Source organism: Nicotiana sylvestris, chromosome 5 (genome assembly GCF_000393655.2).
Source record: "Nicotiana sylvestris chromosome 5, ASM39365v2, whole genome shotgun sequence".
In the NCBI taxonomy this organism is placed as follows: domain Eukaryota; kingdom Viridiplantae; phylum Streptophyta; class Magnoliopsida; order Solanales; family Solanaceae; genus Nicotiana; species Nicotiana sylvestris.
This window is the reverse complement of record NC_091061.1, coordinates 179,253,428-179,272,153: the sequence shown is the minus strand read 5'-3', so window position 1 is coordinate 179,272,153 and position 18,726 is coordinate 179,253,428. Positions and strand designations below refer to the sequence as shown.

The window sequence follows — 18,726 nt, the reverse complement described above, 5'->3', positions numbered from 1 at the left end:
TATTGCAAATTTTCTTTATTTCCTTACCCTATTGTTTGTGATTGTTGTTTGGGTGAGGAAGAGAGTTAAAGCACGAAGAGTGATGTCGTGCATTGTTTGTTATTGTGAGGAAAGAGTGTAAAGCACGAAGGGTAATGTCGTGCCACACGATGTACCATTCCGTGCCGATTTTATTGATTATATGGTGAGGAAAGAGAGTAAAAGCACGAAGGGTGATGTCGTGCACATTTTTATTATATGATTGCTTTGGTGAGGACAAGAGTAAAAGCACGAAGGGTGATGTCGTGCATTTGTTGATTTCTGATTCTTTGTTGATATCCGAGTGATGTTGTTTCTTTCATTACTTGTTGTTATTTGATTTACTTCGAGGTTATAGATTCCCTTACCCTATTTCCCTTGTGATTGTTGTTTGGGTGAGGAAGAGCGTAAAGCACGAAGGGTGATGCCGTGTATTATTTTGGTGAGAGAGATTTAAAGCACGAATGGTGATGTCGTGCACTCGTTTTTGATTTCCTAATTTTTATTGATAATTGTGTTACGGTTTTCTCTACACTAAATTGCTGATTTCTTGTTAATACTTGTTGTTTCCCCGCAACATGTTTTCCCCTCCCATACTTGACTGTATATGATTGTTTTTTTTTGTACTTCTTTTCTGTTGTATTTAGTTAAATTGCACAGGTTTATGTGGTAGTCTAGTCCTAGCCTCGTTACTACTTCGCCGAAGTTAGGCTAGACACTTACCAGCACATGGGGTCGGTTATGCTGATACTACACTCTGCACTGTGTGCAGATCCAGAAGCAGCTTTCGGGTAGTAGTTGGAGGGCTTCCTTCAGTCCACTAGGAGACCCAAGGTAGACCTACAGGCGTCCGCAGGCCCTGGCGTCTCCCTCTATCTCTATTTCCTGTTTCATTTCATTTTGTTCAGAAACAGTGTATTGTATTTCTTCAGACCTTGTATGTAGTAATTCTTAGACAGTCTGTGACACCAGGTTTTGGGTATTTGAGGTTTTAAAAGTTGTAATAGACGTAGCCTTAAGATATATAATTGTTGACTTCCGCTTATTTATTTAAAATTTCGTTTTTATCATATTATCGGCTTGTGTTTGTTAAAAGAGGCAAAAATAAAAGTATAGCAAGTAGTTAAGGTTTGGCTTGCCTAGCTCCCATTAGTAGGCGCCATCACGATTCCTGAGGGTGGGAAATTCGGGTCATGACATGCAACGACCTTTTCATTTTATGCACAAATTTGAAACTTTGAGTTTGTAATATCGTAATATTTTGTATTACACCCTTCTGTCCACTTTAAGTGATTTTTTGGTTGTTTTCATACATATTAAAGAATCTACCTTTTAACAATATAATTAATCATATTAACCTTAATTTGTTCATTAAAAATATAAAGAAGTTAATTATTTTTTGATATTTGAAAAAAAGCAAATATTTTGACAAAAAAAGGACAAAAAAATCATTTAAAGTGGATCGGATGGAATATATTTTATCAGCACCAGGAGATGCACCTTTCTCAAAGTTAGTAATTTAGTTATGATCTTCATCAATTTGATCTTCAATATTGCTTTTGTTGGAGTTCATTTAATCACATTAGATTTGCAAAGGATCAAAATTTCTCTTTTTCTATTGCACGCTTGTGGTCACGACATATTCGCTTTTCAATTTAATTGAGGAAAGTTATTTGGGGGATTAAGGTCATAATTCACTATTTTATTTATTGTTCTTGACCTCTACATAGTTATTTGAGTTTTACGAAATGAAATGTTGACTTGCTCAAATTGATTAAAGTTATTTTTTCTTCACAATGTTATCATCCTCAGTCTCATAGATTAATCTAAGCCTTTGAGATGATTACAACTCTAGACACTTTTTTGGAGGTTTTAAACTAGGAATATTAGCCCTTTCTTGGACAAACCATTTGAGTACCTAGTCAATAATGGCATGGATGAGCCAAATAAAAATTGAGCCGCTAGTCAATAATGGCATGGATGGGCCAAATGTGTAACGGCAGTGGCATGAAATGAACATTTTTTTAACGGATGGTATGGATAGACCATTTCTGAAAGTTGAGTGGCATTTTTAGGCCTTTTTCGTAGTTTTAAATATTAAAATAATATTTAAAAATTACAGATCATCGGAGTTAATTCCAAAAGGATATTAAAGTTAGTTAACCCTCGTGCTCCAAATTTTTTGGACAGAGGGAAATTATTTTCATCCTAAATTTAAAATTAGGATAATTTGGTGGAAAAAACGAACTATCAGTGACATTCTTTATCCAGCAGCTAAATTTAGCGGACACTTTTGTCTTTAATGAGTGGAAAAATGACACTGTGTGAAAAAATGATATTGTATAGCCACCGTAAAATAATAATCGAAAAAATATAAAAAGTTTGTATATTTTTGTATATATACATTCGCATGTTATATACAGAAATTATATGAATTTTATATACCTTTTTGGCTACTAAATATAAATAACTTCTTGCGAGGGCTAATAGTGACGCCACTGATTATTGTAGCTAGGGGTGTACAAATAAAACCGATAAACCGCACCAATCTGATAATCCGATTCAAACCGAAAAAAACACCTGACTATGGTTTGATGTTGAGAAAAAAAACCCGACCATATTTGGTTTGATTTGGTTTTAACTAAAAAAAGTCAAATCGTAACCAAACCAACCCGACATTATATGTATAGAAGTTTTAAATATATTTAATATATAAACATATTTATTTTAGTGTAGTTTATAAATATTTCTTAAGCTTTTTCATAGTTTTATCTTTTCGCGTATTATTTAAAGCTTGGACTTATAATTTTTTGATGCTCCAATAAATTTTATAGTTCATAAATATTAGTAACTCAAATAAATACTAATGTTAATAAAGACATTCAATTCAATTATATTATGAATGAAATTAGTGTTGGATATCTAATTTTTAGTTTTTCTGTGGTTTAGATAAAATGCATAACTTATTTTTCTTTTAGTGTTTAGTCAGGTAAATATTAGTACTTATTAGTCGTACTTATTTTGGCAACTTATTAGTAATTTTAAATTATGTTTGTTTTCATTCTGGCTTATTAATAATACATATTTTATGCGATTTTATTATCTTTATTGTTGAATATTTTAGTATAATGCCATGACTCATCTCATATTTATATTATTTTATTAAAAAATACCTTATATAGTTCTATCTTACTAGAATTAAAGAAATATTTGGAGCACAAATTCTATATTTTGTGCTACGAAGGCTTTATAAAAAAAAAACCAAACCCGTAAACCTGAAAAATCCAAAAAAAATCGAGATTGAAAAATCCGACTTTTATTAGTTTGATTTGGTCTTTAAAAAATAGTACTTTATGAAAATTTCTCAAAATTTAATAACCCGATACAATTGGGTTCGAACCAACTCACCTATTCACACTCCTATTTGTAGCAGCCCATTAACCCTGGCTCCAGCCCAAATGCCCAATCTTGTATTCTTGTTCAATAAATCGAAAATTACATCTAAATTTTGTTATTACTAAAAGTCAGAGCCAAAGGTTGGACCTTTTGATCGTCTGTCAGTGATTAGTTGGTGAACAAGAATATCAAACAGCAAAAAAAAAACCATCAGCTGACACCCATTTACTTCTAGCCATTTTTTTGATAAAAAGCTTCAACCTTTAACTCCAATTTTTACATACCCATTAAGGTAAAATCCTTCAAATTCTTGATTTTTTTGTGTTTTTATTGAGTGGAGTTATGTGTTTTTTATTCATTATTTGATCTTAATTTGGAGTTAGTTAATATAATAATTTGTTCTTGCTATGTATTGTTACACTTTGCAGTAGCTAGTGGAAAAGCTGCAATCTTTAACTCCAATTTTTACATATCCATTAAGGTAAAATCCTTCAAATTCTTGATTTTTTGTTTGTTTTTATTAAGTGGGTTATGTGTTTTTGTTCATTATTTGATCTTAATTGGAGTTACTGATTATAAAAATTTGTTCTTGGAAAATATATTATGACTCTTTGCAGTAGCTAAAGGGAAAATGGCAGTAGTAGATGATGATGATCATGAGCAACAAGTTAAGCCACCACAAGAAAAGAAGAAACCAGAGTCTGAGGATGATAAAAGGTCAAATCTTTTTTTTCTGTTATCAGTTCACTTTTTTCATAAATTTATGAAAAAGTGTTTTTGAGCTGTTAATCACTTTTTTTTTCAAGAAACCAGAGACTGAGGATGACAAAAGGTGTAATCTTTATTTTTTTAATAATTGACAATGTTCACTTATTTCATAAATTTGTGAAAAGAAAAGTGTTTTAATGAAGCTTTTAGCTGTTAATCACTTTTTTTCAAGAAACCAGAGACTGAGGGTGACAAAGGTCTAATAAATTAAGAATTTAGAGAGTTCACTTTATTATGAAATTATGAAAGAAAAGTGTTTTTTAGTTGTTAATCAATTTTTTTCAACAAACCAGAGACTTAGAATGAAAAGGTCAAATGTTTCTTTTGTTAAGAACTTACCCCAGTTCACTTTATTCATGAATTTATGAAAAGAAAAGTGTTTGAATGTATCTATCTAAGCCTCGGTGGAATAGTCGAGGTGTGCGCAAGCTGCCTGGACACCACCATCATAAAAAAGAATGTCTCTAATGAAGTATTTAGCTGTTATTCACATTTTATTCAATGATAAGTTGTATGCAGAAGGAAAAAGATTGTTCCTGGAAGTTTGATGAAAGCTGTGGTGAGGCCTGGTGGTGGCCAATCAAGACCTGCTGAGGGTGAACAGGTAGTACTTTTGTATTTGATTTTCTGAATTATGTGCTTGTGATGATGATTCATATTGATGGATAGGTCAGTTTTTGTGAGTGTTAGGTTGGGAAATATATCATTGTTTTTCAATGAATTTTTGAACAGGTTATATATCATTGCACAGTTAGAACACTGGATGGAGTTACAGTTGAATCAACACGGTCAGAATTTGGAGGTAGGGTTAATATAATGAAACCTTTGAGAAGCTATAGGTTTACTGTCAAACAACTTATGCAGAAGGATTATGGATGTGACGTGTTACTTAATTCACTGTTCTTGCTTTGGAATAAGGAATACCGAGTTATACTTTAGTTTACAAATAACTATATGATGACAGGATTTACAAATTAAATATACCCCACCTCTACATTTTGATTTTGTCATATAAGTTAACTCAGTTTTATTTCCATGGATGCAATAGGACTTCACGCTTGTTTGCCATTGTTTCATGCGACATAAAATTGTTTTAACTCTGTTTCTTTGAATGATTATACTGAGGCGGATCCAAGATATAAACTCTATGGGTTCAACTTTAAGGTTTTTGATATTGAACTCATTATATTTTTAAAGTTATGAGTTCATATCTACTATTTTTGAAATGTTAGTGAATATTTTCACTATCGGAAACAGCCTCTCTGCCCTATCGGTGTAGGGGTAAGGTCTGGGTACATACTACCCTCCCCAGACCCCACTTTGTGGGATTTTACCGGGTCGCTGTTGTTGTAATGAATATTTTCACATAAATTTATACTCCACGTCGAAAGTTATGGGTTCAAATGAACCCGTCACTAGAATACTACATCCGCCCCTGATTATACTACTCTTTTTGCTTCACTCCCTCTTGCCTCTACTCAACAATTTGGAATATGCCAACTCATATTGCCTTGCAATCTCTTCTGTTTTACATTTTCGTTACACAGGCAAGGGTACCCCAATAAGACATGTTTTGGGAAAGAGCAAGTTGATTTTGGGATTGCTAGAGGGGATTCCGACAATGTTGAAGGGCGAAGTTGCAATGGTAGATCATTTTGAACCTCAAATTTAGTTATTATGATGCAAATCTGTCTATTTAAAGTCTGTTAAATAACATTACTACTATGGGGGGTACTACAATACCCTAACAATGACTCTGCTGTATTATCTTTTGTTAACTAGTTATATAGAATATCTCCCCCCTTTTAACCAAAAAAGTCTGTTAAAAGTAAACAAATCATAACATTCTACTTTTTTCAGCTAAGTAATCTTGAAATTGTTGATAATTCCTTTATCTTCTCGACTAATTTGCTTATCATGACAAGTGCATAGTTTCAACTGTTCTTTCTCAGCTCCAACACCCCCCCCCCCCACACACACACACACAAAAAAAAAAAAAAAAAAAAACCAGAACGAATATTTAGTGATACTACCTGGACAGAAGTATAAGTGCAAAACACTTCAATGGTAAATTAATCTCCTCAAACAAGATGCAGTGAATCAGTCAAACCTTAATTTTCTGTTGACAACACTATAGCAATGGTTAAATCTACTTGTTTAGTAACCTCTTCAGAATATGATACATCTCCAATATTTTGCATACATTTTTTTTATTCAAGTAATATTTTGGATACCGTTAAAGGAGATAAAGTTGATAAAATAATCTCCGATCATTCAGATAAGTTAAATGTAGTTGCCAACTCAACCTGCTTTATATATGCCCCTTAATATGAGCTTGTGAAGTCATTTTCCCTTTGTTCTTACACCTTTGCATGGATGATATGAATAATCATATTCCTAGCTCACTTTAAGTGTGGCTCGTGTTATCGCAGTTCAAAATGAAACCTGAAATGCACTATGGAGAGGAGGATTGTCCAGTTGCAGTTCCAGATAACTTTCCTAAGGATTCTGAGCTTCATTTTGAGATTGAGCTGATTGAATTCTCCAAAGTCAAGGCAAGAATGATCGTAAATCCTATATAATGTTAGTGACAATGAAAGACCAATCTGTTCCCTCTAGTCCCTTTTACTCTTTGTAATTGCTCATATGAGGTGGTGCCTTCATAGCCTTGTTGGAGCTGTATGCACTGTTGTTTATTCCCGACGATGGCAACTCTCGATATCATTTATTTTGCCCCTTAGTTTGCTATTCTATATCTTTAAGTACCGCAAGGATGGTAGTCCTATTTTTATTAGAAACATGTAGGAACGAAGAGAAGGTGGAGGCATTAAAAAAATATGAATACTAGGGTTGTACACTTTACATACAAAGCATGGACTGCTTGGACACCTATAGCTGACTATTTAGATTTGTTGATATTTCTTCAATTTGGAGAATGACTAGGGTTGAAGGAGCATAGAAAAAACTGCCAGCTACCAACTTAAGGAAGTTTCTATCATTTTGGGTTCTTTCCTTTTATCGTATTTCTTATATATGCATTTGTTGTTATTTTCTTTCCTTTTCAGACCAGTACCAGATTTCCCAAAGTTGTCGAAAACTTTTCTCTCGGACCTTTGAATTCTTACCTTTTTAATCCTCTTTTTAAGAAATTTTGGTGGTTTCATTGATGGTAAGATGTATCTCAAACAGTTCTTTTTTTTTTTAATTTTCAGGTGATAACTGCTGATCTTGGAGTCCTAAAGAAGGTATTAAGAATATTTTTACTTTATCCGCCCTGCACCACATCAACCTATTTGAACGCATGGGTAAAATATGTGCAAGTGTGTGTATATGTGTTTGTCTGAGTCTCCGTCACAATCTGGTGTTTTTATTCGAAGCTGGTTATCAGTGTAATAGCATATTGAACTTAAGTGTATTAGATGGAATAAGTAAAATGATTGTTTCTAACTGTTTCTTTTCATTACTAAACAGGTTATAGAAGAAGGACAAAGCTGGGAAACACCTCGGGAACCTTACGAAGTAAAAGCTTGGTAGAAACCCTTATTTCTCCTGAGGCAGCTAATTCCTAAGGATGTTGCACTGATAGTTGTGTATATCTGAGTCGTCCTTAAATGTCACTCAGATGTGTATAATCTGAATTATTATTTATTCTAGGATTTCCGCAAAGTCGGGGGATGGGAAAGTGATTCTATCGCGGACTCAGGATGAACCATATTTCTTCACATTTGGTAAATCTGAGGTTCGCTAATACCTTGTGAACTTTTGCTATACCTTCTTGATCGCTGATTCTTGCTCCAGTATTTAATACACTAGCTTATCCCTTGTCTATTCGCTTTTTCCCCTATTTAATGAAAAAGCTACTATCTAATACTAGTATTGTAGTTTCATTTTAAATTGAGTTCAGATGCCAAACTCCTTAATCTTGCTGTCCAGGATTTGAATTCTCCTTTTATATTGACCGCAAATGTGTATCTAACTATCTATTATCTAATCTTGGGTTCTATTTTCACCAACTTTAGGTACCCAAAGGTCTCGAACTGGGAACGGGGACCATGTCACGTGGAGAGAAAGCAGTGATTTACGTTAAAAGTCAATATTATACAGAATCACCTCTAATGCCTGTGGTAGAAGGTGTTGACGAAGTCCATTTCGAGGTTGAACTTGTCCATTTTGTTCAGGTAGACGCTGTATGTCTTGATTATTCCAAAGGCGCTTCTTTCTATCGCAGAACATATTCTTTTATCTATATTTTTTGTGTTCTTCATCTTCAACTTTCATTCACTATATTATAAATGAAATACCTACCCGTTCTGAGCAGATATCACATGGGTATGGGTACTTGACAGATCCTTAAAGCTACACTAAGACTTCCTAATATTTGAACGTGTAGGTGTTGTATACACACGCGTAACCTATACCCTGATACATACCAATACGCAAGTCAGTGTAACATAGGTCTTCTATGATATTCCCATTTCACTCAGTAACTCGCAGTTACATGTTTAATGAGTTCAATCTTTCAATTTGGTGTTTGTTCAGCCTTACCACTATAATTTGGTGTATTCCTCTGAATGTAATCATGATCTTTTGTCTTGTGCTTGATATAATTTCTCTATTGGTAGGAAGTATTTCATTATAATTGTAACCACTTTACTATTATTTTATAATCTCATGCTTGAATTCCACTTTCATAAGGATGTGTGCAATGATAACCACAAGTGTAAACATAAACGTCTATGTGTCTCCATTGTTGACTAATAAGCTTGAGGCCAAAGAAAGGAACTTGTTTCTTCAAAGCACTGGTGTGGTGTGTAGGTTCCATGGAGCACAAATTAGTGTAAATTTGGTTTCTCATATTTGTTTCAGATTTTTGGGCCTCTTGAGGGTAAAGTTAACCAGAGAAAAAATACAATGGAAGCAAAGGATCCATATATGTGATATCAACTAGTTGGAATTAAGACTTAGTTGTTATTGTTACACTTACATTAGATCTGGCGTTAATCAGGCGTCTTTTTCATTCTAGTTGGAATTTGGCTAAGGATAAGCGAGTGATCTAGGGAACATATAGTATTAATGAACTCCTAATTGCTGTAAGAAACAAATTACTTAGTGTTTGAACGAAACAGGTCTGAATAAAGCGAGAATGAATATATGAGATTTGTATGGCTGAGTCGAACTGATTGGGATTGAGGCATGATTTGTTTGGTTGATTGTGTTTTATGCATTTGCTTATTGATTTGGAAAAGTGGTGCAGACTTTTAACTTCAATGCGATTTACATTTTATGGGCAAGGAAGAAGTCTGCTCGATTTATCTTTTACTGCTTTTTTGCTTTGAAAATCTAAATGTGGGTATTAGTGACGCAGGTGCGAGATGTGCTCGGAGATGGACGCCTCATAAAACGCCGAATTCGTGATGGAAGAGGTACTTTTGAGGCTTAAGTTCCACGCACAACTTTGAGCTTATGTATTGTTACCTCTTCCACACACCTCATCACTATGATCTGTCAAGTACTGTCTAATATATCTGAATGGCATAAGGACAATTGAATTATTCTTTTTTTGGTTTTTAATACTATTTATATCAGATTTAAACAGCTTATCTGGGTCCTACATTGTACTCTATTTGTTGTCCATATGGTGATTCATCTTATTCCCTTGTTTCACACAGTATTTACTTCCCTAAATTAACTTCCTTTTCATAAATTCTTGGTTATCTTTCTCAACTATTAAACTGCAGTATTTATGATTGACTATTTTGAGCTATAGATCATTTATTTTACTTATGTGATTTGCTTATTTGTTCCCTTTGGGGTAAATACAATTGAATCTGACATAACCTCATATTTTTCAAATCTCTTAGACAGCAGGTATGTGTTAATAACCCACCCCAGTTGTGTGGATAGTGTAAGGGTCATTCTCACTTTCTGCATTCGTTCGTTAAAAAACTTGGATTATACGTAGCTTACAAAGATTAGGAGGAGGATGTCCAGTGAGGTGCAAACACTTGGATGCTAAATTACAAAACCCAGCAACAGTTTTCCCACTCTTTTTGGTCCATCTTTTTTCAGATTATATTGCATGACACTCATTATAACTTGTCTACTAGTGTCTGATGGCCGCTAATCTATCCTATGACTCCTTAAGTAGTGGCCCACACTTACTGACGGACAAAAGGGCTATGACTAATCTAGCTTTCAACGATCTTATTTAGGCACCAAGGTTGTTTCTTAAATGAGACATTGTTAAGGTTATTAACTGCAGTCATGGTAAGAAATGATAATTGTTTTGCTTGGTTTCTGTATGGAATCGGCAGTTTGGTGCTTTCACCCTTGTGTTTAAGATGTTCCTATTTGATGGAGGTGTTACATGTTCTTTTGCTTTCAATGCCATGTACACCTGTTGGTTATCTACAATAAGGTTAATATTAACTGAAAAAAGCTTTCTCACTTCTATGAAATGATTAGGTGAATTTCCTATGGATTGCCCTCTGCAAGACAGTCTACTGCGTGTACACTACAAAGGATTGCTTCTTAATGAAGAAAAGACGGTATTCTATGATACAAGATTTGACAACAATGGTCAGCCTTTGGAGTTCAGCTCTGGAGAAGGGCTTGTAAGTCATTTGACTTCATAACATGATCTATTCCTTGTTTTTTTTTTAATCTTTTTATTTCACCATTGTCAGTATAGCTTGCTTACAAGGATACTGTATGTAGGAGTTAAACATTCTTTTGATTTTAATTCTTTCAGTATGTATGACTAAGTTCTTTATTCATCTAGGTACCTCAAGGGTTTGAAATGTGTGTTCGTTTGATGTTGCCTGGAGAGATAGCTCTTGTGACATGCCCGCCTGATTATGCTTATGACAAATTTGAAAGGTTAGGAGGTAGAAAACTTGGGCTTGTACTTTTGCCTTTTCTTGGTGCTCTCGATTTGAAATCTGATCATCACGAACACGTCTTTTCTGATGAGAACTCTCCACTAATCGTAGCATTTTATAATTCATTTTTCATGTGCTCAGGCCAGCTAATGTTCCTGAAGGTGCTTATGTGCAGTGGGAAATTGAGCTTCTTGACTTTAACACACCGAAGGTAAAATTATCAATAATGGCGATGTAAAAGATAGTAATTTGATAGGGTGAGAGAAGGGGAAAGAATCTTCATGCTCTGCTGATTCATAGGACTGAATGCTTGTACTCTCCGTGCCAAATTGCAGGACTGGACTGGTTTCAGTTTCAGAGAAATTATGGAAGATGTAGAGAAGATCAAAGGCACGGTATGTATCAAGTGTATGTTTGCAGAAACTTTGATTAATACAGATATTCTGCCTGCTTTTTAAATGATTATTGAGTTTCCACGGTAGATACATGTCTATAGCTTGGAGTATGGTTGGTATATGCATCCGTTCAATAAACAGGCGCTTTGTCCTAATATTTATTTGGATGCTTGGACTAGGTTTAGGGCCTCAGCTGTTAACCTGTAATCTGGATATATTTGATCCTTTAAGAAAGTTTGCTTTTGTAGTTGGAAACACGTAGTCTAGTTCCCAGTTTAGTCTGTCATACCTGGATATAAGTTGGTTAATACAGAGCTGGTATGCCATTCTAAGGGAAGTCATTTGCTGCGACATGTTCCTTTTCAGGGTAACAGGCTTTTCAAGGAAGAGAAATTTGAACTAGCGAAAGCAAAGTATGAGAAGGCAAGTGCTCTCTTCTCTTTTCCTGTTCTTTTTCCTTTCTTTCTTCCCTTCTTTTTTGGTTTTCTTCTTGACCAGAGGCGGCTCAATAGTATTGGAGGCCAAAAGCCAAGACGTAATAAAAGGCCTTAAACTTGTTTAATAATCCTAGATATTTTTGTTGAATTTTTTTATTTTATTTTATTTTTTTACTTTTTGAGATGCAATTTCATCTTTACGGTGTAATCTAACCCCTTTAATCTTTGTTGAAACATTACTAACCTTTGATAAGATTCTATTAAGAGTTTAATTTTGAATTTTTTCTTTTCACATGACCGTCAACATAACTTACTATATAGCATTGCCTCCCAAAGTAACAATCAAATAGAAATTTGTATTTACAAAGATGATAAATATTTTATGATCTAACTAGCTTGAAGCGTGCCTACAGAGATCTTGAAAGAAAATATCTTACAAAGTTAGAGTTGTAAATAAAATTTATTCAAGTTGGAGTAAGAAGAACTAGAAAGTAACTGCAGATTTAATTGCCTTTCACTTTCATTTGAATTTTCTCAACTAAATCCGAAAAAAGACAACATAAAATATAAAACTATGTTATTAACGATCGGTGATGAGGTAGCAAAAGATGGTTGAATTTTTTTATCACTATTTAATAGTAATAAATATAAGTAATATTTTAATTACATATAAAAAGAGTAGCATTTGGGGCCTCTAATTTTGTGAGGCATAAAGCGGCCGCTTTAGTGGCTTGGGGGTTAAGCCGCCTCTGTTCTTGACCAGAAGTTGTTTTGGTGTTTTTCCCTCCAACTCCCGGATTAACTTCAGTTGGGATCAGTGTTCATATTGGTTGTTCTTTTTTACTGGTTGAAGTTGGAGCTCTATTACATTCTATTGTCACTTCTAGGAGGGTTTAATAATGTGACTTAATGTTGGTTTTTTGTACTGTTAGCATCGTGATCTAATTTACTACACATACCTTGGGCAAGCAAAAGAGCTCTAACGAACTGTTTGTTGCTACTAAATAAGTTTTTAAGTTATTTGGTTTTTGATTAATCATAATCGCCAGAGTTTTGTTTCTCAAGGACTGCCTGTTTAAGACTTCTGATTGATTCCTCCTCCATTCCATTGTGTTTTGATCTATATTTCAAAGCAATCAAGAACCTTGGAATTTGCCTTCTTATAAATATCTATTTGAAATTAAAGACGTTGCTAGCTATTGATTCCTCAAACTACTTCACATTTATGAGAAACAAGGTTCCCATAAAGTTAGATATTTCATTTTATGCGGCATTTCTATTTGGATTGATGAGGAATTCTAAACTTGAGGGATGAACTTTAAACTTGTATTTTTCTTACAGGTGCTTCGCGAGTTTAATCATGTTCATCCTCAAGATGACGAGGAGGGAAAGGAATTTTCGAACACTAGGGTAATTTTGTTCGCAGAACAGATTATATAATTATTATTTCAACTTATCAAAAAAGAAGATTTTATTATTATTACTTTTTTGAAAAAAGAGGAAAATTTTGCTTTCATTACAATCAAAATGATTGAATATTTCCTTTCTGTCAATTTTCAACTTCTTAAAGGCTTTTTTTCCCTTGTGAATGTACAAAGAACTTGTTGCATCTTAATGTTGCTGCCTGCTTTCTGAAACTGGGAGAGCATAAGAAGTCAATTGAGGCGTGCAATAAGGTGACCCTGGAACTTTGTGCTAGCTGGCATATATGCAGGCCTCTCTTTTTTGAATCTAGCTAGACTTGTTTCTGATGGTATTGTGTAGGTGTTAGATGCAAATCCTGTTCATGTGAAAGCTCTCTATCGACGTGGGATGGCCTACATGGCTTCTGGAGATTTCGAAGAAGCAAGAGCTGATTTTAATAAGGTAGTTTCTTCTTCTTGTATTTAGGCTATTAGGCAAAAGGAACTGGGGCATTTGGAATTTTACGAACAGATAACTTACCCCGTTGACAGTATTATAGTTCTTAACCTTTCAGATGGTCTAGGTCCGTCTAGGCTTCCACTGTCATTTGTGAGAAATGCCGTAAACAATGGCAAAAATGTTAAATTAGATAGTCTTAAAATAGAGATTTCAGAAGTTTTTTCCGAGGGTTTGGAATAACTAACACGGAACGTCACTCCCCTTTAGTCTCTCTTATCAATGTTGGGTGCCATGACTAACAAATACCGAGTAACATGAACATCATCCCCTTAGTCTTTGTCATCAAGGTCGGCCGAAATGACTAGCAAATACCGAGTGATATGTCTCACTTTTGAATGTTATTGTAAGAACTTTTAATGAGGTCAATTTTCGAAGTTTAGGTGCTGAATAGATCAAAGACAAAAGGGGTTCAGTGCCACATTTAGAGTAGTTAAGTGCTCCTGGCTCAATTTAAGATAGAGTTAAATATTATGCTTAATTGGATGCTGAGACATTCTAAGTTACGCGTGCAATGCTTGTAGATGATGAGCATCGACAAGTCATCCGAGGCGAGTGCTAAGGCAGCACTTTTGAAACTGAAAAAGGAGGAACAGGTTAGTAGTTGTACCGTGCACAAACCTTTTATCCATTTTAAGTTGTTTGACTGTAATTCCCAATCATTTGGACAAGCCAGGAAGTCGAGAGGAGGGTTCGTAAGCAATTTAAGGGACTGTTTGACAAAAGGCCTGGTGAGATCTCTGAAGTCGGGACTATTGACAGAGAGGATGAGGCTACAGGTGAAAATCTTGAGAAGGACGATCTTGACAATTTAGACGGCCATGAAGAGAGAACTCATCAGACAACAGTGCCTCCACCTCGCTCAGGTATTTTGTCCCAATTGAGAAAGCTTTTTGCATCTGTTGGCCTGAAGCGATGCACCATATTGTGAGGATTCAAAAACACGAAATACCCTGCAACGATCTCTCAACATCGTGTCATTTACACCCTAGCCTTGAGAGCCGGGTATTTAGTCAGTTTTTCTTAAGAAAGCATAGTCCAACCGGCAAGTTTTGGCAGTGATTGTTCACTGTGATAGCAACAAAATAAACTGATGAGAAAACAAAAAACAGAAATTATCTTTGACATAGATGATGTTGCTGGAGTTGTTGATAGATATTATGGAATCCTTGCTCCTGAAAATGGGATTTTCATTTCTACCAATGAGGCCAGTGTATGAGAATTTTACAAATTATAGCTTTGTTGAGGTTGAAGGGGGCTTGGCGTAACTGGTGAAGTTGTTGCCATGTCAACGGGAAGTCACGGGTTCGAGCCGTGGAAACAACCTCTTGCAGAAATGCAGGGTAAGACTGTGTATAATAGACCCTTATGGTCCGGTCCTTCTTCGGACCCCACGCATAGCGGGAGCTTAGTGCACCAGATTGCCCTTTATAGCTCTGTTGAGGAATGACTAATCTGAATCATTTCAACTTCCAGTTTACTTCAATTTCTAATGTGCACTTATCTTCTGTCAATGATACAAAACAACAAAAAATCCAGTGTATTCCCATACATGGGGTCTTGGGATAGTAGTGTGTACGCAGACCTTACCCGACCTTATAGATATAGAGAGATTATTTCCGATAGACCCTCGGCTCAAAGTGTTTCTATGTGCATTATAAAGTTTAAGTAGTAAACCAACTAGCAAAGCATGGGTGTAGGATGCTTAATACTACTAGTATTAACATTTTGCAGTTCTTTCTTTGTCTCAGGTAGACGTATGCAATTAAAAAATGTTCCTTGTCTCCTTATGCAATTAAAAAAATGTTCAAAAAATTGTTACCAAATTCAATTTTCCACCCATAGAAGTCAAAAAAATTAATTTATTTGCTTCATGTCGCCATTTACCACACTTTTTTCACTTGCTGTAAAATTTAGCTTCTACATTGTTTTCTAATCATACACTAATTGATAATTGTCATTTTTACTGTTGCAATTGAGATGGGGAAAATAAAAGTATAAGAAAAAGTCACTATTTCCCCATCAAAGAAAATTATAAGGCACTAAAGGGTATGACTTAGTAGTCAATGAAATGAAGTTGGTTGAGAACTACGAGGTGTCAGGTTCAAATCTCGACGGAGACAAAAATATTATTCTCTCTATTTATGTGAACTTATTTCTTTTTTAATTCGTGCTGAAAATAATAACTCTATAGGATAATTTATAGTCACATAAAATATGTGTGCCTTATCTGTTCAAATATTGATGTGTGGAATTAATCGAGGTATAACCAAGTTGGTCGGGACACTATGGTTATCAAAAAGCAAAGTAGAATGTCACTATTTTCAAGTCTAAAATGGATAGCAACTGCCAAGGTCTAGTGAAACTGGTCCCATAGGCTAATAATAAGCCAAAGAATCCACTATATTATATTATTATATTCTCATAGAATTTTAAATAGAATTCAGATATAAGAAACTAGAGCACAGGGATTGTCCCAATAAAGGGGGAAAAGTGCCTGGGGATTAACTCAATGGAGCAAATGGAGAACAGCACAATGTAACAACAAAAATTGCCGTCGATTTTGAAAATTTTGAAGCTCAGAAAGTTTTAGTTTGAATTCAGCATATAAAGCACATAAAAAGCCTCAATTTTCCCATTATTTTATACACCATATCAAAAGATTTTATTAATTCTAACAGATTTTGGGATTTTTGCATTGACTGAAATATGTTACACTCAGGTTATTTAAATAACCAATTACAATTGCAAGTAGATTAATTAATTAATTATTGAAAAAATAATACTGTATAGTCGCTCTCAAAATAATAGCAGAAAAAATATATATTTTATATATACATTATGTATGTTATATACAAAAATTATACAAATTTTATATACTTTTTTGGCTATCGAATATAAATAGTTTCTGGCGCGAGCTAAAAGTGATAAAAGCCTAGATTAATAACTTAGAAAATAATGTAAAAAACTACTATTAGTAAGTTAGAGTTAGATTTTATTTTCAATGTGCAAAACTTGTAAAATGCCTTGATTTCAATCTTGAATTCGGCGTGGCGACGGGTAATCTTAGATACAATATTAACATGGGCGAAATCAGGAATTTATATAAGGGAATTCAAAACAATTCTAAAATGTAATAGTTTGGAATTTGAACTTAATTATGACCTAAAACAATTCTTTACCCCTTTTATTACTATACTTGATTGTTTCTTCGTGTCAAGGGGATTTAACATCTCACATATAAATAAAAAGATTATTTTTTACTATATTTACATAGTATTAACTTTCCGACGAGCTTAGTTCCGCCACTAGCGAGTGTCGTCCCTTTTGCCTTAATGTTAGTGGTTGCTATTCAAAGTATTTATTTTTCATTCGTAAAGAGATTCAATCGTCAAAATCAATAAAGATGATCATAAAAATGAAGATCCAAATAAATCAAACTGACAACTAAGGCGTATATTACTTTCGGATCGAAATCAACAATTAAAATAGAAACTTTCTTGCATCATTTATATGTGTTCGTATTTATATATATATATATATATATATATATATATATATATATATATATGCCGACTTCAAATTCTGAATCCGCATATGTATGAGTTGACTTACTTACATATTTTTTGAAGAAAAAAAAAGATTTAAAGAATTATGGAGTGGTTGGTAGGGGTAGGGGGACCAAAATTTGGTGAAGATATCGAGTCAAAAGTAGTGGGCGTTTGTTCATAGCAGACCAAAATATTTTTTCTATTATTTATTATATACTTTGCTTATCTACTATTTCTCTGCAGTCTCCTTTTTCATTTAATTAAAGTAAGATTTTCCAAGCGTGCGTGTAAACTACAGTTGGCAATTATTATTAAAATCAAAACTTTGAAAACGATTTCTCAATCACCTTTTTTTTCTTCTTTTTATAATTAATAATAACCCTCGAAAATAGTGTTATACGGTTCGTAACTTAATGGATAATGAATCAAACTGTCCATCTTTCTCGACTTAAAACTAGGTTATCGCAATCGAGTTCGAACTTATGATGTGTGTCTTACCTTTAACGCACACGTCATGATATACGTTCTTACTACCGAATCAAAGTCATGGGACAACTTTGAAGACGATCTCTCTCTCACCTTTTTTTTCCTTCTTTCTATAATTAAAAACCCTCGAAAAGTCAGTGTTATACAGTTTGTAATTTAATAGATAAAAAATTTACCCGTCCATTTTCTCAACTTAAAACTAGGTTGTTGCAGCAGAGTTCGAACTTATGATATGCTCCTTGCGTTTAATGCATACATCATGATATACGTTCTTACTACTGAACCAAAGTCATGGGACAACTTTGAAGACGATCTCTCTTTCTCTCCTTTTTTCTCTCTTTTTTTCTTTTATAATTGAGAAACCTCCGATGCTTGGTGGTATACTACAATTCTTAACTTAATGGATAATAAATTCAATATCCGTCCATTTTTCTCGACTTAAAATTAGGTTTTTGTGCACGGCAAAGTTCCAACAATTATGATATGCGTCTCGCATTTGCGTACACATCATGCGATACGTTCTTACTACTGAACCAAAGTCATCGGACAACTTGAACCTAAACCCTATTTCTTTTATCTATATAGCTATAGCCAGCTGTTTCCTTTTAAATTTCCTTTCATTTTTCTTTATCTGCCGTTGGCTTCTCTATATTTAGACTAGCTCCTTTTAGTTGTATTTGGTTTGCATTTATCGTTTAGGTTTGGTACCAGCTAATGTCTTGCTCTTCCAAATTTAAGTCTCGTGATACTTTATTCATTTCTTTTGACATTTTTAAAATAAAGTAACAAAAGATTGTCTAAATTTTGACTGAGGGGAGAAAAGATATTTTTAATTTAATTGTATGCTAATAGGAGCCAGCTATTCTTTTTTGAG

The 18,726-nt window shown here is 34.1% G+C and overlaps 1 protein-coding gene across 2 annotated transcripts; it reads left to right on the top strand.

The window, feature by feature from the left end:
* Positions 1-3,529: 3,529 nt before the first annotated feature.
* On the top strand, positions 3,530-15,301 carry LOC104211224 (peptidyl-prolyl cis-trans isomerase PASTICCINO1). Of its 2 annotated transcripts, none has more exons than XM_009760247.2 (22): positions 3,530-3,706; positions 3,846-3,895; positions 4,032-4,131; positions 4,702-4,786; positions 4,915-4,984; positions 5,730-5,827; positions 6,615-6,737; positions 7,395-7,427; positions 7,654-7,712; positions 7,837-7,921; positions 8,202-8,360; positions 9,548-9,605; positions 10,648-10,796; positions 10,964-11,061; positions 11,205-11,274; positions 11,399-11,458; positions 11,825-11,881; positions 13,237-13,305; positions 13,494-13,571; positions 13,660-13,761; positions 14,340-14,411; positions 14,492-15,301. In XM_009760247.2, the coding sequence occupies exons 3-22, from the start codon at positions 4,046-4,048 to the stop codon at positions 14,744-14,746; spliced, it is 1,866 nt and encodes a 621-aa protein (XP_009758549.1). In that variant the 5' UTR covers positions 3,530-3,706; positions 3,846-3,895; positions 4,032-4,045; the 3' UTR covers positions 14,747-15,301. The 2 variants fall into 2 exon arrangements, with proteins under 2 accessions (XP_009758549.1, XP_009758548.1); XM_009760246.2 differs by having other exon boundaries at positions 3,843-3,895.
* Positions 15,302-18,726: the final 3,425 nt, after the last annotated feature.